General features: G+C 34.4%; 2 protein-coding genes across 6 annotated transcripts in view; one reads left to right on the forward strand and one right to left on the reverse strand.

Annotated features, from left to right (window-relative positions):
• The window catches only part of LOC100881717 (uncharacterized), a 221,415-nt gene that overhangs the window by 91,335 nt on the left and 103,841 nt on the right, over positions 1 to 26,239 (forward strand). The gene's annotated exons all lie outside the window — the stretch shown is intronic.
• On the reverse strand, positions 17,857 to 25,069 carry LOC143264077 (uncharacterized). Its single transcript, XM_076529565.1, has 5 exons — positions 24,602 to 25,069; positions 21,858 to 22,892; positions 20,556 to 20,723; positions 19,211 to 19,522; positions 17,857 to 18,296 (listed from the first exon to the last, which is right to left on the reverse strand). The coding sequence occupies exons 1-5, from the start codon at positions 24,859 to 24,861 to the stop codon at positions 17,981 to 17,983; spliced, it is 2,091 nt and encodes a 696-aa protein (XP_076385680.1). The 5' UTR covers positions 24,862 to 25,069; the 3' UTR covers positions 17,857 to 17,980.

Below are 26,239 nucleotides of genomic sequence, written 5' to 3' on the forward strand. Positions count from 1 at the left end.
AAGTTGATTTTGGTTTGATCAAATAAGCATTCACAATTTTATTTTTTTATATTCTTTAAAATAAATGATAACAACGTCTGACATTAATATTATAAATAGAAGAAGGTGAAAAAACCATTCTAAAATATTTTTCATTACATAATTAATTTTTACAAAAAAAATGAATATTAAAAACTGTAAAATTTTTCCTCTTTAAGTTCTAATAACAGCAAAGAATCAAATAAAAGAACAAAATGAAAAAGTATAAATCTGCGAGTCATAAAACAGTGAGATGTAGTCGTCTAAATCACCTTAGACGTTTCGACGTTTCGAAATCCGTGATCAGGTATGCAATAGCCTGGTAGAAAAGAGCATTATCGAGTAAGCATTCTCGATCTGTGGAAATCCGTTTGGAACTCGACGCGGATCGTAGATTCGACACGTTCTCTAGCACGAAGGAAAAGAGAATCGAAGTCGTCGATCGACGAAACGGTAGGATCTGTGAATAACGGTTTTTCCCCCACCTGTGTAATTTATGCGCATACAAAGTAAACGAATCGATCGTGGAAACTGTAACATCTGCCTTGCGCCACGGAGCTTTGTGTACGACGCTTAATTGGTAATTAGCCGGCGTATTTAACGTGAGCAACGGTGGGACAATTGGTCCCCGTATTCTCTTTCCAAATTCGTTTAACAAACGAATCGCAATCGCAATGATTACCGAACGGCCCTGATTGCGATTTTATTGGGCCATCCGGCACACGTCGATTAAGCTTTTTGTTGGAATAAAAATTAGTCAGTTCCGCATTCTCATCGTCCCAATCTGCCGATCGCTATCGCATGCCAATGTAAACCGAGGTTGTTTGATTGCGAATGGAAATCGGGAATTGAAAATTTATTGCCACCTGAGGCTTGTTTCGAATTAACTCTGTTTGCTGTCAATGATTTGTATTGAACGGTTTCACTGATTGTTTTGGGAATTTCAATTTGTTTCGCCGAGATACATGATTCAAAAAATATTCGATGCCGGAACGAATTAGTCTTTTCGATGAATAATGCTGAGTTCGCGGATTTTTGCGTTTGGGGAATTCGACGTAGTTTCAGGATTTTGGAAGATTGGGAATTCGGGGCTTTGCTGGATTTTAATGGGACAGTTATCGGATTTTGGGAAATTTGCAATTTGAGGACTTACGAATTTGAAATTTAGAATTTTGGAAATTTATTGATTTGCAAACTTGGAATTTTTGAGCTTTGGAATTTTGAAATTACATATTTTGGGATGCGGAATGTTGGAATTTCAAGCTTTAGAATTTGGAATATTGGAATTTCAAATCTTGGGACTCGGAATTTTGGAATTCCAAATCTTGGAATTTGGAGTTTCGGAATTCCAAATCATGGAATTCCAAATTTTGAAATTTGGAATTTTGGAATACAGAGCTTTGGAATTCCAAATTTTGAAATTTGGAATTTTGGAATTTGGAGTTTTGGAATTCCCAATCTTAGAATTTAGAGTTTTGGAATTCCAAATCTTGGGATTCGGAATTTTGGAATTCCACATTTTGAAATTTGGACTTTATGAACTCAGAGCTTTGGAATTCCAAATCTTGAAATTTGGAATTTTGGAATTCGGAGCTTTGGAATTCCCAACCTTGGAATTTGGAGTTTTGGTATTCCAAATCATGGAATTCTAAATTTTGGAATTCCTAATTTTGAAATTTCAAATCTTGGAATTTGGAATTTGAGAATTCGGGTCTTTGGAATTCCCAATCGTGGAATTTGGAGCTTTGGAATTCCAAATCATGGTATTCTAAATTTTGGAATTTCAATTTCTGGAATTTCAAATCTCAGAATTCCAAATCTTGAAGTTTGGAATTTTAGAATTCGGAGCTTTGGAATTCCCAATCGTGGAATTTGGAGTTTTGGAATTCAAAATCTTGAAATTTCTAATTTTGGAATTCGGAGCTTTGGAATTCCAAATCATGGTATTCTAAATTTTGGAATTCCAAATTCTGGAATTTCAAATCTTAGAATTCCAAATTTTGGGGTTCGGAATTTTAGAATTCTAAATCTTGGGATTCGGAATTTTGGAATCCCGAATCTTGAAATTTGGAATTTTGGAATTCGGAGCTTTGGAATTCCCAATCTTGGAATTTGGAGTTTTGGAATTCCAAATCACGGAATTCTGTATTTTGGAATTTCAAATCTTGGAATTCGTAAATTTGGAATTCCAAATATCGGGATTAAAAATTTTGGAATTCGGAGTTTTGAAATTTCTAATTTTGGAATAGCAATTTTTGGAACTTGGAGTTTTGAAATTTTTATTTTTCCATATTTTAAAAATGTAACTAAAATTAATTGTACACGAGACATCCACAAAACATTTCCTCCAAATCCCAAAATTGTAAAAATTCAAATCTTTACTAGAATTGATCAGATTCTCTCCAAAATGAAGCACTTAATCAATCACAACATGTATACCAAATTGAGACATCGATACGTCAGAGACATAACAAGCACAAATGAAAAATGGCAGCAAAGAGGCAGTACGTGAGGTAATTACGTTTCAAAATTGGTCTCGTGACTTCGTTCAGATAAGATTTCAGATTGGATTCATTCTGGCGCTTACGATGGTCCACCATGGGGGTTTCGAATCTATTCCAAGATATGATTTACGTTATGCCACTACGAACACGTTGATCCGCCCTCCCTTCTCGACTCGTTCGAACAGAAAGAAAAAAGAAGAAAAAATTGCCCTGGCTGCCATTGTCTGTCCGATGCATCGCGCTGCATTGTATGCAAATGTGAACGACGCGGGGATATCGCGAATTTTCCCACCGGTGCATATCGTCCTACCTGTTCCACATCTTTGATCGTGTAATTAGCAATCTGGACAATCTGTAGCGAACGATGACTAATTTAGCACGGATTCTCTTACACGTCACATTTTGATGATCTTATCAGCGTCATCTTTTCGTGGAATTCTTATTAAGGATTACGTTCATTGTTTGAAATGATGAAATGTATTTTTATTTGTGCTTGCATTAGATTGTTTCATCAGGTTTATTAGTAGGTTTAGTAGGGTCATTCGATGCTGAAATTATTATGATGTTTTATACCATTGGTCCTAAAGCAAGCTAAGTGCGCGATTCGCCAAACTAAAACGGAGATACCCCGCGACTTTTCCAGCTTATAGTGACGTCAGTTTTCGAGTCTCCATCGTTCTGATGGGCTCATTTTAAAGGGGAAGCTTCAAAGAATATGACTATATTTTTTTTAAATTTAAACCCCTTACGCCCCTCATTGAAAAAACGCAAAAAAAGAATTTGTTTAAATTTTGCAACATTTCATAACAAATTGACGGGATTAAAAAAAATATTTTAAAATGGCGCAATCCTTTATGAATGAAACAAAAAAAATTTAGGTAAATCGGTTGAGTAGTTTCTGAGAAAAAAATTCGTAAGCGAAGCCTATTTTCGCAAAAATGGGCAAAAATTGTAAACTTTGAAGACTTGTTAACAAATTCGAAATTGGTAAAATGATGACTTAAACCGCCCCTAATTTCACATGGACTACGACATACTTTGATTAGACCAAAATCGCAGATGGTGAGGTCGAAAAGTGATCGATTTGACGTGGAATGAAGTGATGTAAGAGTAACTTGTATTATTTGTCATTTCTAATTTAAAATTCTGTTTACTTAAATTTCATTTATTATAATTAATTTTGCATCAGTTGCAATATGCAGTTGCAATTATTCTTGTATTATGTGCAATATTTAACTGCAGTTGCGAATGCAGTTGCCACTGCAACAGCTACAAAATGCAATTGCAATTATTTTTATATAAATTGCAACATGCAATTGTAAATTTAAATGCAACTAATTTTGCATCAGATGCAATTATTTTTGTGTTATGTGCGAAATTTAACTGCAGTTGCAAATGCAATTGCCACTGCATGAACTACAAAATGCAATTGAAATTATTTTCATATAAATTGCAAAATGCAATTGTGGATTGAAGTGCAATTAATTTTGCATCAACTGTAATTATTCTTGTATTATGTACAAAATTTAACTGCAGTTTCAAATGCGATTGCCACTGCATCAATTACAAAATGCAGTTGCACTTACTTTTATATAAACTGTAAAATGCAATTCTGGATTGAAGTGCAATTATTTTTGCATCAGTTGCAATATGCAGTTGCAATTATTCTTGTGCTATGTACAATATTTAACTGCAGTTGCAAATGCAATTGCCACTGCATGAACTACAAAATGCAATTGAAATTATTTTCATATAAATTGCAAAATGCAATTGTGGATTGAAGTGCAATTAATTTTGCATCAACTGTAATTATTCTTGTATTATGTACAAAATTTAACTGCAGTTTCAAATGCGATTGCCACTGCATCAACTACAAAATGCAATTACAATTATTTCCATATAAATCGCATAATGCAATTGTAAATTGAACTACAATTAATTTTATGTCAGTTACAAAATGCAATTGCAATTATTTTTATATGGAGTGCGAAATTGTAGTTTAAAGTGCAGTAAATACATCGGTCACAAAACGTTGCACTTGCAATTTCAATTCCTCATCCATCAGTCTGATAGAACGTCATCGGTCGTGAAATATCGGGACGTTTTAATTAAAAATATGCAAAAGAGAAATTGTTGGTAATAGCAGTAGTCAGGTTCGAATAAAAAATGAAGCTCGGTGAATGGGATTGATTTTTATTCAAACAGAAGGTTGGATGATTTCGATGCTGGAAGCTTGCAATTTATTATCGTCCTGTTCGAAGACAGAATGGACATTGTTCGTTCGGTATCGCATGGTATTCGAGGAAAGGCCAAACCGACGGTTTCAATGAAACTTTCGCGAACTCTCTGCTCTGTCGATTTGCGATGCGAGCAATAAACGAAAGGAGGTCACCAGTGGGATCATTGTACAGAGAAAAGTTCAAGCTACGAAATATCTGCGAATAAGAATGAAAGCTCTGACCGAGGTAACTTTAGATAATTGCTGGGTGAACCGTAAAGAAAAGTTTCGGCCCGTGGAAAGAATCGTAGAAAGAATTCACGGTATCAATCGCTTCCGTCAAATGTTTCGCTTAAATACTTTCCTATCATCGAGAGACAAAAGCTTCCTTTTGTTACGTTTATGGTTTAGGGATAAATCTCGAAATGTTTACGTGCGAAACTTCTGAAATTTTACTGCTCTCAAAATTTGAAATTGTTGTCCTTTCATGAAGTGCTCAGATTTTCAATATTTCAATTCTTAACATTTTTTAATTTTCCATTATTCGAGTTTCAGAGTTTTCAATTCTCCAATTAATTCATTTTTCGATTTTTCGATTTTTCGATTTTTCGATTTTTCGATTTTTCGATTTCTCGATTTTTCGATTTCTCGATTTCTCGATTTTTCAATGTTTTAATTTTTCAATTCTACACTTCTTCAATTTTTCAATTCTTCAACTCTGCAATTCTACAATTCTAAAATTCTACAATTATACAAATGTACAATGTTTCAATTCCTCGACTCTTACATTTTTCAATTTTTCGAGTTTTCAAGTTCTTGAGTTTACAACCTTACAATTCTTTAAGTATTTGAGTTTTAAATTTTAAATTTTCTCACTTTTCAATTCATCAATTTCCCAATTCTTCAGTTTTCCTATTTCATTATTTTGTAAATCTTCAATTCCTCAGTTTCCTTTAATTGCATATTTTTAATTCCTCAGTCTTTCGAGTTGTCAAGTTTCAAAATATTCAAGGAATCATATTATACAATTTTTTAACTTGCAATTTAAATTTTTCTTACAGTTTAGAAATCTAGGGATATACAAATCTAAGCGTTTATAAAAACATTTATTAATACATACATGTATACATACATGTATGTAATGTAATATAATAAATATATACATATTTTATTCTTTTTTTTTAATTACATTTATTTTTGCGTGGAAACATATTTTTGTTTCTAAAAATATATACGTGACTTTAAAATCATCAATAAACACTTTGAATATTATCATCGAAAATTTGTTTCAATACGAGGTTTTACATTTCACCGAATTAATTCGTAACGAAATTAATCGCAAAAATATTAAACATTCACCGCGATAAAATTTCGCAACGGTGTAAAAGGAATCGGAAATGATAACGCGATAATTATCGCTTTCATATCGTTACACGTTGGATGAAATAATTTATTTCTTATACCGTTTTCGTTCGTCAGGTATTTCGATAAAAACTGGCTGTAACAGCTGAGAACAACGTTGATGATTTATAGCAGTTATCGCATTTCTGCAACTGATTTGTAAGAAGTTCAATTGTTGGCCAACGGGAAATGATAAAGTATGGTTCTTCCCAATTCTTCCTAAATTTTCTGACTTTCTTGGACGTGACATCGGGAACACTTTGCTCTTATGAAAAACGACATTTATCTAAGCACCTGTGTCTGCTAGATGTTTCAAGAAACTTTAAGCTTCGATATTCTTTCATTTTTCTTCAAGAAACACTCCTGTAAAAATTATAACTTTTGGAGGCACTTAAACTGAAATTTACTAATAATTGAAGAATAGAAATATATAGTTGGAAATTATGATTTCTGCCTTGAAGTACAAAAACAGTATTAACTTCTTATTATAGTGACAAAAGTATTCGTACACTTGAAATATAGAAATAAAAAGAACAACTTAGAAGAAAATAGAATTTGCAGAACAGTAAATGCTAGCGACGACTTCTGGAAAAACGTAGTATTTTCCGACGAGTCAAAATTTAATATTTTTGAGTCGGTAGTAAAAAAGTATGGCGGAAAGTTAATACTGAATTGCATTTCAAAAATATGCAACCGACGACGAAACACGGAGGTGGAAGTGTGAAGGTGTGGGGATGTATTGCTGCTTCTGGAGGCGGCAATTTAGTAATAATAGATAAAATAATGGATAAACATTTATATTTAAATATTTTAAAAGAAAATTTACAAAATAGTGCAGATGAATTAGAATGAATTAGATGAATTTTATTTTTAGCAAGACTGTGACGCAAAACATACAGCCTGCATAGTGCGTCAGTGGTTAATACCAATACTCCCCACAGGTTAGCAACTCCTCCACAATTGCTGGACTTAAATCCTATGGAACATGTATGGGAACTAGAAAAAAATGAGCTAAGTGATATAACGTCGAAAGAACACTTGAAAGAAATATTAAAAAGAGAATGGTGTAATATAGAACCTGACTTCGTTAAAAGTTTGGCGTTGTCAATGCCCGATTACGTGAAGTGATTCGCCGGAAGGGTTATCATACAAAATATTTATAAAATTCCTGCTAAAATAATTGTAGCAATAATTAAGTGTACAAATACTTTTGTCCCGGCGATTTCTTACTGTCTCGTGAATTTCAAGTCATTTCAAGTTACTATATGATGTTGCCTTCGGTTTTGGATCATTTGCTGTAAGTGTAATGTTTAATATACAGCTATATATAATTAAATATATTTAATAATATAGAAAATATTACTCTTTTCATTCACGAATTCATCTCATCAGATTGCAAAGCGTCACATCTCAGAGAAATCGAACAACGCGAACGTGAAAAATCGTCTTGTGACCTGGTTCGAAATTTCCTCGCATCGGGCTAATTATAATCAGTTTCGCGACACGTCAGGGATTTTAATCGTTTATTATTCCGGAAACAAAACCGTGGATGGTGAATCCAGCAACGCAGGAGCAGATATTTACATTTGGCTGGACGCACGATGCCCTCCATTCAACCGTGTCCTCTCTCTCTCTCTCGTTTTTGTTTTATTTTCAAGTCGCTAACGAGCACCGGCCAGTTCGCAGTCCTATTTCTCCTCGATATTTCCAAATTGTCGATTACCTGCACGAAAGAGCATTTTCGATCGTATTTTGTTCTCTCGCATGAGCACGCATTCAGCGAGGACCCGATCGAACGTGTTCCGCTAACAATCCTCCGGAACTCTGCGGCTATGAAATTGCACCGTGTATTTCGCTCGGATCGGGATATCGAGTTTCTTCGAGACATCGACACGATTCTGGGTTTATCGAACGTCCTTCGATAAGGTAATTGCTATTTTGCGATTAGAAAGACGCTCAACCGATGTCGATCAACTTTTAATTCACGTTTGACATTCGACAGGGTTGACTACGCTGGTGAATCGTAAGTTTGAGATTAGAGAGTGACTTTGTGATTTGAGATTCAGAAACTTGGGATTTGAGGATTTTGGGACTTGCAGACTTCGGGGTTGAGGCTTTGTAATTTTGCAAACTATTGGATTTCTGATTAGGGACTTCAGGACCTTGGAATAAAGATTTAGTGACTTTGGGATTCAACATTCACAGACTTTGGGATTTGAGAATTTTTTAATTTAGAAAACCCAACAATAAGATTTTCTACCACATTCCATTTAAGGATAAGCAGCAAAATCTCCTGCGTGCAGTTTCCAAAAAGGTGTTCATCCCCCTGAGGGTTTTAACTTGTTAAGTTTTCAGCTGCAAGAAGAAATGTTCGCTCGAATAATTCGCGAAAATTCTCGTCGAATTCAGCGTTACACGGTGCATTTCTTATCCGCGAAACTTGGCTGCTCCCTTGTTTTCCCCGGCTCTTTTCCAAAGTTTTTCATTTTTCTTTCATTTTCTTCCATTTCACCCCGCCGTCAAATTTCCCCTATTGTTCAGCCCCGCGGTCTCGCGAAAGATAGGAAACACATGTCTCTCCCTCTTCTATAATGAAATTCGACTTCCTTTCAAACTCACCCCTTCGTCTGCCACCCTCTCGTTTCAGGGTACAAGGGGACTGGGCAAATAGCTTGAGCTCCGACAAAGCTACCTCTCGCAGCGCACCGTAGCGATACCGTCTCGTTGTTAGATCAACGTCGCCGAAGAAATTGTTACCGGCAATAAGAAAATCACGAGAACGTCTGCTGGCGTTGACTTTGCGACTGAGTTTCTCAAAGGTTTGCCATAGAACGAGCTCGCGTTTCTGAAGCTTCCAGACAAGTTTGTCGAGCTTCTAATTCTTTCGCCACGGTGTTCTGGCTATCTGTTAAATAAGCTGTGCACCTTGTCTAGGTAAAACTGTTTAGTAAATTGGCAAAGTGTAAAATATACCCTTGATGGAACGCTTTTTAAAATTATTTAAGGGTGCAAATGACGGAGGATCATGTTGTGGGAACTTTTAGGTAACATCTTTTATGGCACTCTTTACGAAATTATTTAAAGGTTTATATGATGGAGGATCATGTGTGAGGAACATTAGTTGTGGAAGCTTTTAAGTAACTTCTTCAATGGCACTCTTTACGAAATTATTTAAAGCTTCATATGGTGGAGGATCATGTGTGAGGAACATTAGTTGTGGAAGCTTTAAAGTAACTTCTTCAATGGCACTCTTTTCGAAATTATTTAAGGGTTCATATGATGGAGGATCATATGTGAGGAACATTAATTGTGGGCACTTTTAGGTAACTTCTAAAAATGGCACTCTTTTCGAAATTATTTAAGGGTTCATATGATGGAGGATCATATGTAAGGAACATTAATTGTGGGCACTTTTAGGTAACTTCTAAAAATGGCACTCTTTTCGAAATTATTTAAGGGTTCATATGATGGAGGATCATATGTGAGGAACATTAGTTGTGTGAACTTTTAGGTAACATCTTCAGATGTGTATATTAATAATTTGTTGAAAAACAAAGTTACGAAAAATCCAGAAAAGAAGCAAATAATCCATCTTAGATTTACTATCTTTGAAAGGGGTTTAGCAGCCAGTATAAAAGGCTCAATTAAATCGAACCGGAGAGCTACAAGGAGCTGCGTTTGAGACTGTAATCCTTCGCGTCGAGGGCGATTTTCAGTCGGCTTTTTCACGACTTGTCGATCTCGTTAGGAGCGAGTGGAACCTCGTATAAATACGAAAAGGGTAGGAGAGTTAACGTCGTTCCGCGACACTTCGAAATCCTAAAACGACCGGTCGTTAAATGAAAACGATTCTGGTACATGGTTGAACCCAGCTGCGGAACAGCGAAATTACGACGATTCGATCCCACGAAACCTCTTTTCCTATCGACGATTTCTGGTAAAAGCGTTTTCAATTACCTTGTAACCTGCGAGCTGCTTCAGAACCTGGACAACAGGAAATCTAGTTTTCGGTCTTTCGCGATGAAGCTTGCAATTTATCAGAGACAATGCGGAGATAATTCTGAGTTGTAAATGGCTGCAAAGTTCTACTTTACTTAGTACCAATCTTAATTTACAATTACATCGTAATTTTCGTTCAATTTGAAATAGAGGAGAGAATGTCTGTTTGAATTAGGTTTGGACATTTATTTTAAATGAACTGTTGAGTTTCAAACTGTTGAACTGTCAAGTTTAAATCAGTTTCTGATGAAAGTATCAGCTTTTAATTAAAATTCTAATAATTGTTGAAATCCATATGTTATGCACATATGTTCATATGTTATATATATTTTATGTATACAAATGTTATGTCAATTTTACATAATTTGTATATTATGTCAATTTTATTTATATTTATATTTGAGTCCACATATTCACATGTTATATTTGGATCACATATTAATTTCACATGTTATATTTGAATTCACATATTATGCTCATGTATCATATGAATTTCACACATTATGCATTCACATATTACATTCAAATGAATATTATATTTGAACTCACATATCACATACATATTCACATACATACATACTTCATATGAAATTATTATTTCATTTATATCATTTCATATGTATATGAAATTCACACATATCAAGATTTCATATAAAATACATTATATAATAAGTACGCAGTGTAAGTATACACATATTATATGAAATTCATATGTGACATATGTTCCTACCCGCAAGTCGCATGAAGAAACGATAAAATCATTTATGGAAGTCAATGATCGTAAAAGAAACGATTGTAATGAAACCGGCAATCCCATCACACTTATGATTACATTATCGTCACAGATCGAAAGTATAAGGGTTCTTTCGCATAGTCACGCTTGGAGTCGTATACGTAATAGAAGTTGGAACAGCGTGGAATCTTGGTGCACTTAAGAGGAGCTTCACGGCACGTTGGAAATTCCCTTGAAAGCTTCATAAGATAGACCAATTGTCGCGGTCGTCGTGTCGCGTTGCTGGGAAACGTCCGAGAAAATGGAACACGAGTCGAAACTTTGCACGCCAGCAATGGAAACGAGCTTAATAACACATCAGTTCCTCCACCTGCTCGTCATTGACCGATTTTTCGGTCAGAAATTACGGGCAAATGAAGATTGCGCTGGATTTTCGAAGAAATTTCTAAAATTCGGAATATGCACTATAATGGAGCTGGTTCTTGTTATATTACCTCAAATCAGGAAAAAGAATTTCTGAAACTGACTGCGAAAGTCACTTGAAATTATATACATATGGCAACAAAAATCATGAAAACTTGTAAACAGGAAAAATTGAAAGCTGCAAGACACTTGAGAAAAAAATAAAAAGATTAAATAATTGTCAAATTGAAAAAAAATTGACAAATTGGTTAATTGAAGACTTCAATGTGTGAAAGCTTGAAGAACTGGAAATTTGAAGAATTGAAGAATTGAAGAATTGAAGAATTGAAGAATTGAAGAATTGAAGAATTGAAAAATGGAAGAATTGAAGAATTGAAGAATTGAAAATTCGAGAAATTGAAAAATTGAAGATACCAAAAATTGAAAAATTGAAGAATTAAAAAATTGATGTATTAAGAAACTGAAGAATTGAAAATTCGAAAAATTGAAAAATTGAAAAATTGAAGATTCCAAAAATTGAAACATTGAAAAATTGAAAAATTGATGTATTAAGAAATTGAAGAATTGAAAACTCGAAAAATTGAAAAATTGAAGATTCCAAAAATTGAAAAATTGAAGAATTAAAAAATTGATGTATTAAGAAATTGAAGAATTGAAAACTCGGAAAATTTAGAACTGTAAAGCTTCAAAACATAAAAACTAGAAAGCACAATAATTCGATATCTCGAAATCTCGACAACTTAAAGACTAGATACTTGAAATTTGGGAAACCAACAAATTGAGAAATTACAAAGTGTTCAGATTTCAGATGCAAGAAGTCCTCTTATCCAAAGAAATCTTACACAACATCCAAACTAACCCTGAAATATGTACAAGCCGCGTGATCAATCATCCCCCGCAATATCAACCCTTCATTTCAGCTTTAATCTCTCTGTCCTTGAAAGTCGCGTTTGCCCTTGCTGCTCTCGATAAAGAAGAAAGAAAGAAAGTAAGAAAAAAGAGCAGTCTGTACGGAACGGGATGGTTGCCGAAGAAATAAGAGGAGAGTATCGTAGGCTGAAAAACAGCGGACTCAAACGAAGATGGAAAGAAGCTGTTACGAGTTCCTCCCCGTTTTTTTCCCCCCGACGAAAAAGAGTAAAATAGGAACCCGACGAGAAACGAAGATCGGAAGCTTGCCAAGGACGTTCGACGATTAACTGGAAGAATGATCCAGCGAGGGGAACGCAATTTTTGGCAGAGTACGTATTAGCAACGATTAGATCTCGATGGAAAGTTTTTGCTTTGTTTCTCCGATGCGTAGAGGGCGGAAGGAACCTTCGTATTTATTTCGTACTTTTTTCTCTCTCTTAAAGAGAGAGAGGAAGATGGAAAACTGTCGGGCAATTTCAGATCGGAAAGCTGCCAGGAGAGCTTACGACTTGGGAAGACATCGCTCATGGTCGGTCAACAGGCGAAGAATTTTCGCCGTCGTCAGGGCTTTTCTTTCTTTCGCAACGTGAAAAATAATTGTGTTCTTCGTTTCTTTTAGTCGATTCTTTTATACTGTGATTTTACTGCTTCCGCTGCGATTGATCGTGTTTGATCAAGGTGTACTTACATCGGTCGTTTTTTTAGAAATTTATGGTGGTTTCGATTGTTGTTGCAAATTTAGATGAATTATTTATAGAAAAAGTAAAGGTAAGGAATTTAAGATTCTTAATACAATGGCCGCACTGAATATATTTGTTTAGTAGTAAATTGATATTTGTGCTAGCCACAGATTAATATTAATAATAACGATAATTTCACATATGATGAATACAGATGATTATATGTATAACTGGATGGCAAATAATAAATAATAGTAATGAAACCTTGAAAGAATTCAGCAATCTTAACACTTTAATGGCCGCACGTCTACGCAGTCAAACGTCACCAGAGCCCGGCAACATTTTTGAAGAATTAATTTTAACAAACTTGATGTGAATTCACGAAATAATTCAACATGTGCAAACATGCACATAAATCAAAAAGCAACAATTTAATAACAAATTTAATAATATGCAAACAATTTAATTTGCAAAATACGGTGGCTTTGGGTACGACACCAACGTAGAGCCGCCGGTATTTGCTCCATAATTTACGTGGTACACCAGTGTAGTGTAAAATCTAAAATTAAAAACAAGCAATAAAACAATAATTACCTAGGATCAAAGACGTAGCGGTGAAATACGAAGCCAATAGCGATATCCACACTTGTTTACATTCGTAATTCGTCACATAGAGAGTGTGCTATCGCCCAATAACTCGCGCGGTAGCATCACACACATGTGTGAGCGGACGCTAACGGCCCGGCCAACACATGTGTGAGCGGCCACTAAAGTGTTAACTAAGAAGTTTTAAGCTTGACATCTTGGAACATCAAAAAAGCCTTTGAGTGTAAAATAATTAAGTGTAATAAATCTACAGTATACTGTTATGAACGTCATACAACAGAAATTGGTTCTGCAATTTTTGCGAGCAGGAAACAGTTATTTAACCTCGCACGAAACATCCAAATCATCACAGGTAGGCCAGTGGCATAATGAATAGAAAGGTTTCCATAATAGCCAGTCATGTAACCAATAACGTTCAAAGCTCATAAATTAACGTTATAATTATAATTACGTTCATGAAATTAGCATGGAATTAGACACACACGTTATGTGAGCCACCGCTAAAGTGTTAATGTTGACAATGGTATGCACTAAGGGATTGAAAGAAACGTTAAATTTAATTTAAAAGTAATATAAAAATGTGGAACTAAAGTTGAACCTGTTTTATTATCCACCTGAGACTTTCATCACTGTCCATCAAGAATTAAGAGCAAATTAACTAAAGCAACCCCAATTAAGAAAGTTTCTCATGTACAAATTGTTCGCAAGAATCCGAACGGAAGTACATTGTCTCGCAAGGGTTAATTCACGCAATTTCACGTAATAGAGAGCCTCGAAGGTACAATATTAACGAAGGACAAGTAATACCTTCCGCAGTTCCTCCTTCATTTGCCCTTCGCTCAGACCCTTCCCTGAGAAATTAATTTCCCTGAGAAAGCAGCAAGAATCGCACAAAAGAGTTCAAGTTGCTCGTAGCTTGTGCTTCGTAGCGCATTCGCAAAATGAACTTCCGTAGAGGATCGCGCAAAGTGCAAGACAATTGTCTCTATCATCTCGGAAACCTGATTCTCTCCTGGCGGACCAGTAAGTGCTTCTGATCGCGACGAAAAAAAGAAAGAAAGAAAAGAAACGGAGACGGCGAAGAACGAAGAGGGGTACATACGCATGAATGGAGGAAAGCCCGTTCTTATTTCCGGCGCGGTTCATTGTGCATTGTTCGTAAAATGGAAATGGAGCCGACGGTAATTTGCCTTTGAATGAAAGTCCCCTTTTACCTCCTTATCCTTCCCGCCTTTTTCATCCCTTGCATCCCACCTTCCGGATTTTTTGGCCTTTTCCAGGGATACGCCGGGGAAAGCAGCGAGGAATAGCCTTCATGGTCGCAAGATATTTCTGACTTTCAGACGTTATTTTAACCGTAGTAATATTTTCTTGACATGGCCAATCCTTGTAAATTTTTGTAAAAATGTATGTCAACTCAAATTAAGGAATCTGTCTTAGGCAGCTCACAATCCCCAATTTATTTTTCTATTTTATTTCTAATTTAAATATAAGTAATCCCTAAATAATCAAATACCTATACTCTCATATTAAATCCAATAGACAGAATTAAATATTACAGTAATATTTCTGTCATAGCTGATCGATCAAACCTGTTTGGCGAGAGTTAAACATATTTCACTCTATTTAAACAACATAGCATCGTTCCAAATCAATTTAATCCTATCATTCAATTAATTTCGCCATAAATCCCGTTTCATATTCACCGACCAGCGTTATCGAGTGTTCGAGGTTCATCTGCATAAATTAAACCAGTCTGAATTACAGCATCGAACGAAAAAGGTCGCCTCTTCGACGTCGACACGCCATCGGAGATGTAACGCTGGATTTAATGCAACGATCCTTCCATTAATGTCCACCCATTAGAAACTAGTCTCGATTCTGCAGTCCAGCTATGCCAACCATTCGTGAAACTAACGAGACTCCAGTTTAATTAGCGCAGAATTTAAATGAGACACGCGAAAGCAAACGACTGAATAACTCTCAACGTAGAGAAAAATGGTAAACGTTTATAGATCATCGTGATTGATCATTATCTATTAAATATGAAATTAATCGTTTGTTTGTTGTTCGATTAGTATGGCGGCAGACTAATTAACAGGTGGATGATTCATCGATGATTTATGTTTGTAAAGACGAGTTACAAATTCGGAAATTTAGAAATCTGGACTTTTTTTACTGATTTATTTTGGGAACTTGGGGGTTAATTTAGAAATACAAGAATTTTTAGATTTTATATCTAGGTGTTCTTGGACTTTTTTATTTGTTGAAGTCTCAAGTGTAAGAATTTTGGAATTTTGGAAATTCGGAATTTTGGGATTCGGGGATTTGGGAATTTGGGAATTTGGAAATTTGGAACTTCAGAATTTCAGAATCTCAGAATTCAGAACTTTGGAGTTCAAAATATTAGAATTCGGAATTTTGGAAGGTTGGGAATTTGGAAATTTGGAATTCCAAGCTTTGGAATTCGGAATTTTAGAATTCCAAATTTTGGGACTCGGAATTTTGGAATTCCAAATTTTGAAATTTGGAATTTTGGAATTCCAAACCATGGAATTCTAAATTTTGGAATTCCATATCTTGGAATTTGGAATTTTGGAATTCCAAACCATGGAATTCTAAATTTTGGAATTCCATATCTTGGAATTTGGAATTTTGGAATTCCAAACCATGGAATTCTAAATTTTGGAATTCCATATCTTGGAATTTGGAATTTTGGAATTCCAAATCTTGGAATTCGGAATTTTAGAATTCCAAATCTTGAAATTTGGAATTTTGGAATTCCAAACCATGGAATTCTAAATTCTGGAATTCCATATCTTGGAATTTGGAATTTTGGAATTCTAAATCATGGAATTCGGAATTTTAGAATTCCAAATCTTGGAATTTGGAATTTTGGAATTCCAAACCATGGAATTCTAAATTTTGGAATTCCATATCTTGGAATTTGGAATTTTGGAATTCTAAATCTTAGAATTCGGAATTTTGGAATTCCAAATCTTGGATTTCTAAATTTTGGAATTCCATATCTTGGAATTTGGAATTTTGGAATTCTAAATCTTGGGACTCGGAATTTTGGAATTCCAAATCTTGGAATTCTAAATTTTGGAATTCCATATCTTGAAATTTGGCATTTTGGAATTCGGAATTTTAGAATTCCAAATTTTGGAAATCGAAATTTTAAAATCCTAGAATTTTAAAATCCTCGAAATCTTAAAATTTCAATATAATTATGGAGCTTTTGAGTATTAGATCTTTTGTATCTTGAAACATAAAAATCTAAAAATCCATAAATCTCAAGATCGTCCCAAGCGTCCCAAAATTTCAAAACTTCACATACTAATTCCTAACTGTCCCATTTCCCCATTACAAGCAATTCATTAGCATAATATCCGTTAATTCCACACAAAGTTATATGTCAATAAATTTATCTTTGACATTTATTAAGCAGTTGGTGTCATAACATGTGAGACGTGCCTCCAGCGTATCTCGCATAATGCTTAACCTCTGTTTACAATTACTTAGTCCACTCGTCACGTACGGTGACCAAGATATACTACTTTTTAAAGTTTGCACTAGCTCCTGGCACTGTTTATTCAACAACTGTTCCATCCTTCTTCTTCAAAACGACGACGTTCGAAAGCTCGTTTTTCAAACAAAGGACCACACAAGTGTGTGTCACCTATGCCACTTTAAATTCTATTTAAACAGTTCGACAATAATTGCGTTAATTTTCGCGGAACGTACTTTCTTCATATTTACTCGTCTTGAGCAAACGGTGTGCGTAACAGTAAATCGAACATGAAGTCGACTTTCACGAATGGGTCAAATTAATTTTTAAAATTACTATTTCTTAGATTTTGCTCTGATCAAAATATATTGTAGTTCACGTGGAATTAGGAGGGGTTTAAGTCATCATTTTGCCGGTTTCGAATTTGTTAAGGAACAAGCCTTCAAAGTTTGCAATTTTTGCCCATTTTTGCGAAAATAGGCTTCGCTTATGAATTTTTTTCTCAGAAACTACTAAACCGATTTAGCTTAATTTTTTTTGTTTTATTCATAAAGGATTAGGCTATTTTGAAATATTTTTTTTAATTCCATAAATTTGTTATGAAATGTTGCAAAATTTAAACAAATTCTTTTTTCGCGTTTTTTTCAATGAGGAGCGTAAAGGGTTTACATTAAAAAAAATATGGTCATATTCTTTGAAGATTCCCCTTTAAAATGAGCCCTTCATTTAGCACAAAATTTATGCAATTTTAAACAAAATAAATTATACTTACTTAAATTGTACTTAAACAATTATGAGGTGTACTTAATCAAAAATTCAATGAAATATTCCAATAATTAAATCAATTTTCCGTTCAAAAAATGATTTATTTGACAAATAATTTTCTGGTACCTATCCTGCATGCACAAAGATTTAACAACACAATTTTGACAGGAGAAAAAATTTCATATACAATTTTATAACCCATCAATTTTCTCATTGAACTTTATTAGGCATTAAGTATTTCCATCGGAACCTTTCCGGAGCAGGTACGTAACTGGGACTCCGGCTACCTTTACCCTTTTCGTAAATGAGATCGTCGGAGGCTTTCCTGTAGATAAATCTCGATAAATCTCGATTGGCATAAACGATCGTGGAGAAATATGGTTCACGATCTGTTAAGAGATGCAACTGCAACTGCAATGCGACTCGTCGTTTACGAAGTGGACAGCTTCTGACTGAGCGAATCACGTAAACGTGTTCCGTCTGCGTAGATTTACACTCCTCTTTTGGCAGCATCGCCTCTGAAATTCTGAAACAATCGGAATAATTTTTCTGAATGATTCGAATTCGGTCTATTATGAATGATTGATGGATTTGGACGCTGGCTTGCCGGTTCTTATTACGAATTTAATGGTGAAGAATGATTCGGTGCCGTTTTAATAGGGAGCCCTAGTGTCATCCGCAGTTTTAATGAGATTCTGCATTTTGATAAATTGTTGATAACACGGTGATATTTCTCGTTTAATTCAATTATTTTTCTAGGTTCATCGATCTTGATTTTGGATAAAAAACGTCGCAGTTTTTTTTATAAGGTTTTGTATCTATGCTCAGGTTTTTATAGAACCTTTTTATTTCGTGAAAGTAAAATTTTATCTAAAAATGGATGAAGTAATATCAACTGAAGGTTTATATATTTGCTTTTACAGTAAATTTGTAGTAAATGTATAAACTGAATATTTGTTAATGAGAAAGGATAATAAATTTGAATTTTAAATTTATTTTAAATTTAGAAGCTCTTTAATTTATTAAAGAAAAATTTGTGAGAACTGGTTTATAAATTAAAATTATAGTAAATTTATAAACTGAGCACTTATTAATTAAACTTTAAAGTAAATTTATAGTAAGTGTGTGAACTGAATATTTATTGACTTAAAAAAATAATAAATTTGAATTTTAAATTTATTTTAAATGTAAAAGTTCTGTATTTTACTAATGAAAAATTTATGAAGCAAGAACTGGTTTATAAATTAAAAATATAGTAAATTTATAAACTGAGAATTTCAACCTTGACATCAATTTATAGTAAATTTATAAACTGAATATTTATTAATTAACTCTTAAAGCAAATAGCATTATAAACCATCAAACATTATAAATCGAATATTTATCAATTAAACTTTGAAATGTATATTAAATGTATAAACTGATTTTTGAATGACTTACTTTTCAAAATCTGTAGCTCTTTCTTCGATCTCGATGTTCATCAAACAAGGAAGATCCATTTTCCTCTTCAGTTTGATTTTCGAATTAATCTCACAGACTGTTCCCACAGAAGTTTGAGGAGCGTGGGTGCAATCGGTAGCCACGGAAGTATTAACATCGTTTCTAGAACTAATTTCACCTTGACTCATTACTCCTTCATCGAAATTGATTTTACTGGAGTCGCATGATTCTTCACTGTTTTTTCGTAAACTTTCTTCCAGTTCCAGTAAATCTCGGAAGAACGTGCGGCCTTTGAGGTTGAACAGACCTGTTCTGAAACAGTTATGTGTGTCTACTAAAAACATGCTTGATAAATAAAATAATAATCTTTAAAACGAGGTGTGTAAAAATTATCATTTTAACTAGCATTGTTATAAATGCAATAATAAATCTATACATATAAAAATGCAAGTTTGTACGAAATTAATAGACTTCGACACCGTTTAATCACGGTGAAAGTTGGCATATATGTATTTTTCCATGGAGAAGGTTTTTAGGTATATAAAAAATGGGCGGGCCAAAAGGGGGCGTGGCAAACCAATAAAAATTAAATAATTCGGTACATAATAATCATAGACAGACATAATTTGGTGGGTGTGTACCTGAGGTGGTTGTTGATAATCCTACAAAAAATGGACTTTAAGTTAGTTCAATTACAGAGCGAATTCTTAATAAAAAATGTATATCATCAACTTATACCGACACAAACAATGAAATCCATCGGTACAAGCTATCTTTCATTTTTCAACATCTTTCTACAACGAATTATAGATTCTAGATTACGTACAGATTCATTTTTATATACGGAGGTCAATGAATATGCACAGGCAGGACAACGTCTACTAGGTTTAGCTAGTAAGATATATAACATATAACAAGTTTATTACATGAAATGTGTTACACATAATTTTGATATGAGTAATATGTGCGATATCTTATTCAAAAATAGGAATATAGATACTTTTAATTCATGAATTAAGAAACGTGGTAATTTTGGGACTTAAGAATGTGAAAGTTTAGAAATATGGTCAGTCAAGGTTAGAAGAACTGGGAAAATGGAAAACTGTAAAATTATAAGATTGGAAAATAAAAAAATGAAAAATTGGAGAATTGAAGAATTTATGAATTGAAGAATTAAAGAATTAAAGAATTGAATAATGGAATAATTGAATAATTGAATAATGGAATAATGGAATAATTGAAGAATTGAAGAATTGAAGAATTGAAGAATTGAAGAATTGAAGAATTGAAGAATTGAAGAATTGTGAAAGTTTAGACAACAAATTTTTACAAAATACAACGGTACCTGCTTTTCGCGTTTTGCTTCTTTCTCGGTATCACGGTTTCCGTATCCGAGTGAGCCCTTTTCAGTACAATTTTCTCTTTCTTACGATGTTTCTTCAGTTCAACGATTATCATTCGCCGAACAATGGCGTTCAAGTCTTCCTCCTCTCTACCGTGATCGCTCGCTGGTCTACAAATTTGAACTTTCATTACAAAGACCATCGACTGTGTAATGACACACGTGACGAGTGAAAGTGAAGAGTTTTTAGAAATTTAATTGCTGCTGTCAGAGACATTTTAACGTTTCGTTCTCCTTTTCCCTTCCAACAAATCACACACGTCGCAAACTTGTTATTTGGTCAAACAGCCGGGCTAGAAAGCGTTAAATGACACATGCAAAATACCTAACTGATTTTAGACTGTACAGTCAAGCACAATTTTTTTTTTCTTCTGTACAGTGTAGTATTCGAGGAGACCTTTTATTCATTTATTTTTGGGGATTCTCAGGATTTTGGGAATTTTTGAAAATTTTGGGAATTTGTGAAGATTTTGAGAGGCTTGCAAATTTGGGAATTTGGGTAATTTGGAGGCATGGAAAATTGGGGACTTGCAAATTTGGGGAGGTAGGAATTTCGGTATTTGGAGGCGTGGAAAATTGGAGACTTGCAAATTTGGGGAGGTAGGAATTTCGGGATTTCGGTATTTGGAGGCGTGGAAAATTGGGGAGTTGCAAATTTGGGGATTTGGGTAATTTGAAGGCGTGGAAAATTGGGGACTTGCAAATTTGGGGAGATGGAAATTTGGGGATTCGTGTAATTTGGAGGCGTGGAAAATTGGGGACTTGCAAATTTGGGCAGATGGGAATTTGGGGATTTCAGTATTTGGAGGTGTAGACATTTGGGAAGATGGGAATTTGGGGATTTCGGTATTTGGAGGCGTAGAAAATTGAGGACTTACAAATTTGGGGAGATGGGAATTTCGGGATCTAGATATTTGGGGACGTGGGAAATTGAGGATTATGGTATTTGAAGACGTTGGGAATTGGAGACTTGCAAAGTTGAGGAGATAAGAATTTGAGGTGACATAGGAAATTGAAAACTTGCAAATTTCAGGATCTTGGTATTTGAAGAAATAGAAATTTGAAAACAATTCAATTTGAAAATGTCACCCCATAAAAACCTACGTTGTATCAATAATTGTCATTATTAATAAATAAATATATTATTGAGCGAGCGAGCCGAAGGCGAGCGAAGCTTTTATTTAATAAATACCAAAAAAAAGAATATAGAAAAAGCAAAATTATCCGCACAGTCCATCAACTTACGAATCCGAAAGTCCCGCGACCTCAGATTCGCGCGAATCTTTCGTGGGACTCTCATTTGGAGGCGGTCCAACTTCAGCGCCTTCTTCTAACTCTTCAGCTCGACATTGCGTGACCTCCTTATTCGAATGCATTACAGCTTCTTCTTCCAGCAAGTTCGCTTCTTTTTCTGGGAGCATTCCAGACTGTTTTCCCGGATAATCGTCCTGCACCTCGGAGCATATTTTATCACTTTCCTCCGCGAGCGTTAAATGTCTCTCGAACTTGACAGCCAGATTCTTCGAGCGACTTTCGTCATCCAAAGACACGTCACTCGCTTTCTTTTCTTCTTTCATCGAACACTCGTTTATCTCCTCGATCTGTGCCCTAAATACGTTGCTGTTCCGCAAAATCGAAGCTAGAAACATTTCTGCCAGCGAACGGATAAGCAAGCTTTCGGCGTTTCCCTTGATTTTCATGTCCGAACTCCCTGAATTATCATCCGCATTACATCTCGCAGTCTCCGTACGTGATCCAAATTTATGAGAAGGTAGATCGTTGTCGTTCCATGTTACGTCGTCGTTTTTACGATCGCACATGTCCTCTGAGCATTTTTCGCGCTGATTTCTTGCGGCCTCGACGTTGTTTTTCTTCGTGGTTCCCTCGTTATTGAACTTCTCTTCTGATTGATCGATATCCTTCGACAGAAACTTGCTCAAGTATTCCTGGAACGATATTTTGTTTGCTGAACCCGTGCTGATCGATGGTTGCTTATTTAGTGTTTCTTTAATGTCCTCTGATTGATCGCTTGAGTTGTTCATTTTGAGGTTAAGTCCGACTCTCGATTCGCTCAGGAAATTTCTTAGACTCTCGACCGTCTCTATTTGCTTTGAAACATCACAGTATTTGTGGAGACTCTTGTAGATGTTTAGCAGGATTGTTAGCAGCAACTTTTCTGTTGCTTTTAGGATCGCTTTGAGGATTTTTTCTAGGAGGCGGACGATGAATTTCAAGTCGCTGATTAATGCGTTTTCTGGCCTAGGCGGTGACTCATCAGTTCTGAAAATGAATTCAATTTGTTATTGCATATGTTCTCATATATTTCTATATATACTTAATTATATAGAAAATATTGTTCTTTTTATTTCTATATCAAGTGTACGAATACTTTTATCCTGTATGTAATTTTATGTTGTATGTTTTGGTAGAATTCAATTTCGAAGACTATGTGAATTTTAAATTTATGGAAGGCTAGTTAATTTGAAAGGTATACTGATATGTCTTAATTTTACATAAATAAAAGTACATAATAATTATTACTATTTTTTGCAATTCTACTAAAAATTTGACTTTTATCCTGTATGTAATTTTATGTTATGTTTTGGTAGAATTCAATGTCGAAGACTATGCAAATTTTAAATTTATGGAAGGTTAGTTAATTTGAAAGGTATACTGATATGTCTTAATTTTACATAAATAAAAGTACATAATAATTATTACTATTTTTTGCAATTCTACTAAAAATTTGACTTTTATCCTGTATGTAATTTTATGTTATGTTTTGTTAGAATTCAATTTCGAAGACTATGTAAATTTTAAATTTATGGAGGGTTAGTTAATTTGAAAGGTATACTGATATGTCTTAATTTTACATAAATAAAAGTACATAATAATTATTACTATTTTTTGCAATTCTACTAAAAATTTGACTTTTATCCTGTATGTAATTTTATGTTATGTTTTGGTAGAATTCAATGTCGAAGACTATGCAAATTTTAAATTTATGGAAGGTTAGTTAATTTGAAAGGTATACTGATATGTCTTAATTTTACATAAATAAAAGTACATAATAATTATTACTATTTTTTGCAATTCTACTAAAAATTTGACTTTTATCCTGTATGTAATTTTATGTTATGTTTTGTTAGAATTCAATTTCGAAGACTATGTAAATTTTAAATTTATGGAGGGTTAGTTAATTTGAAAGGTATACTGATATGTCTTAATTTTACATAAATAAAAGTACATAATAATTATTACTATTTTTTGCAATTCTACTAAAAATTTGACTTTTATCCTGTATGTAATTTTATGTTATGTTTTGTTAGAATTCAATTACGAAGACTATGTAAATTTTAAATTTATTGAAGGCTAGTTAATTTGAAAGGTATACTGATATGTCTTAATTTTACATAAATAAAAGTACATAATAATTATTACTATTTTTTTGCAATTCTACTAAAAATTTGACTATCATAATCATACTAATAATTTGACTACTATTTTTACTGTTATTGCTACTAATAATTGTTACTATTAATAATTACAATAATAATTGTTCATAAAGAAATTTTTCTCTTACAAGCCCGGTATTAAAATTTTTGAACACATACATAAAGAATATAAAGAATATATTTTTGATAAAGAATACCACACATTCCACAAGTATAAAAAAAAATTCATCAAAAGGTAAAATATAAAAAAAATATCTCCAATTAAATCGTGTCCCAAATCCTTAAATTGACAAACACCCAAATCCAGAACGACTTAATTCATCATGGTATTCCACAAACGCAAATGTCTCAGAAATCGATGAAATGCATCGATCTTACGTGATCGATTGGCCGAGTGACGCTTTAATTGCATTTTATCGCCCCGAGGTAAAGTAACGGATTCCAGGACGAAAATTCATCAGCGTTTCGTGCAATCGAAGCGATACAATCAATTAAATTCAATTACGAGGTAGCCACGCGTGCGAACGAGCTTACGGGACAAAATCGGCGCAATTACACTCGTTCTCGTCAGGATTGCTCGGCAAAAATTGATTTCCCGAATACCACGGGACGTTTCTGGTGTTTGCTTGATCCTCGCTGGATTCGGAGCTGGAATTTGTCGTCTCAAGGATCGATAGCGGGCTCAGAAAGTTCGATGAGGCGTGGAGAAGCTTCCACGCCACGTTCGTGAGCAGACAGCCGCAGATTATAAAGAAAATTGACTCATCCGGACGCAGGATCCTTGAGATTTGCATAGTAACGGAGTTACGGGGATACCACGATCATTACGAGAATTTTTTCATTGCACCATAGGAACTGTTTAACGGTACATCCTTACGATTTATTGCACTGTTAATTTACTCTTTTTAATGACACTTCGCTGGACGTTTCTTGGAAATTTAGGTTAAGGAGAGATTTTACAGGTCTGAATATGTTTGACGATGTTTTTGTTTTACCTGCATTTTACGCGGTTGGCGTATAATGGCTTTGGCAGGCCTTTTATTTTCAAATGTACGCGTTGATTCCACGAAGTTTTTGTTTCGATTTGTTGGTATGCAAATTGCAGTAAACTTGATCATTTATTAGTCCTTTCATTTTCAAGCTATTTAAGAGCAATGAACAAATTATTTTCTTCTTCTGTGTTCTTTATGCAACATATGATACGTCAAAATATTGAAGTCATATCGTGTCATAACTCTGAAATCATTAAAAAGCAAGAGCAAGATTCTCATAGGACGTAGGAAATTTGGGGATATAGCAATTTGGGGACGTAGGAAATTTGGAACGTAGCAAATTTGGGGATGTAACTATTTGGGGATGCACCGATTTGGGGACATAACAATTTTGGGACGTTACAATTTGGGGACGCAGCAATTTGGGGATATAGCAATTTGGGGACGTAGGAAATTTGGAACGTAACAAATTTGGGGATGTAACTATTTGGGGATCTAGCAAATTTGGGGATGCACCGATTTGGGGACATAACAATTTTGGGACTTTGCAATTTTAAGACGTAGAGATTCGGGGATGTAGAGATTTGGGGATATAGCAATTTCGGGACTTAGCGATTTGGGAATGTAGCGATTTCGGGACGTAGCGATTTGGAGACGAAGGAAATTTGGAACGTAGCAAATTTGGGGATGTAACTATTTGGGGATCTAGCAAATTTGGGGATGCACTGATTTGGGGACGTTGCAATTTTAAGACGTAGAGATTTGGCGATGTACCAATTTGGGGATGCTGGAATTTGGGAGTATAGTGATTTAGGAACGTACCAATTTTAGGGGTGTAGCGAATTGGGAACATACTGATTTGGGGATGCTCCAATTTGGGGACGTAGCGATTTGGGAATGTACCGATATTGGGACGTACCAATTTAGATACGTAGCGATTTGGGAACATACCGATTTGGAGATATAGTAATATCGGATCGTTGCAATTTGGATATATAAGAATTTGGGAATGTAGAGATTCGGCAATGTAAGGATTTAGAAATGTAGATATATGAGATAGTAAGAATTCGAGAATGACTTTATAAATGCAAGTATTCTGGAATGTAAGAACTCAGCTCAATAAGTATTCGGAAATATAGGTATTCTGAAATATAAGGATTCAGCTATAAAGGTGTTCGTA

This window comes from Megachile rotundata, chromosome 3, assembly GCF_050947335.1.
Source record: "Megachile rotundata isolate GNS110a chromosome 3, iyMegRotu1, whole genome shotgun sequence".
NCBI classification, from domain to species: domain Eukaryota; kingdom Metazoa; phylum Arthropoda; class Insecta; order Hymenoptera; family Megachilidae; genus Megachile; species Megachile rotundata.

Excerpts from the sequence above, each read along its gene's own strand:
- LOC143264077 (XM_076529565.1), bottom strand. The coding sequence starts at position 24,861 with ATGCAAATCTCAAGGATCCTGCGTCCGGATGAGTCAATTTTCTTTATA. Across the intron at positions 19,523-20,555 it reads AAGCAAAACGCGAAAAGCAG|AACAGGTCTGTTCAACCTCA; the intron begins GTACCGTTGTAT and ends TAACTGTTTCAG. Across the intron at positions 18,297-19,210 it reads AGAGCTACAGATTTTGAAAA|AATTTCAGAGGCGATGCTGC; the intron begins GTAAGTCATTCA and ends CGATTGTTTCAG.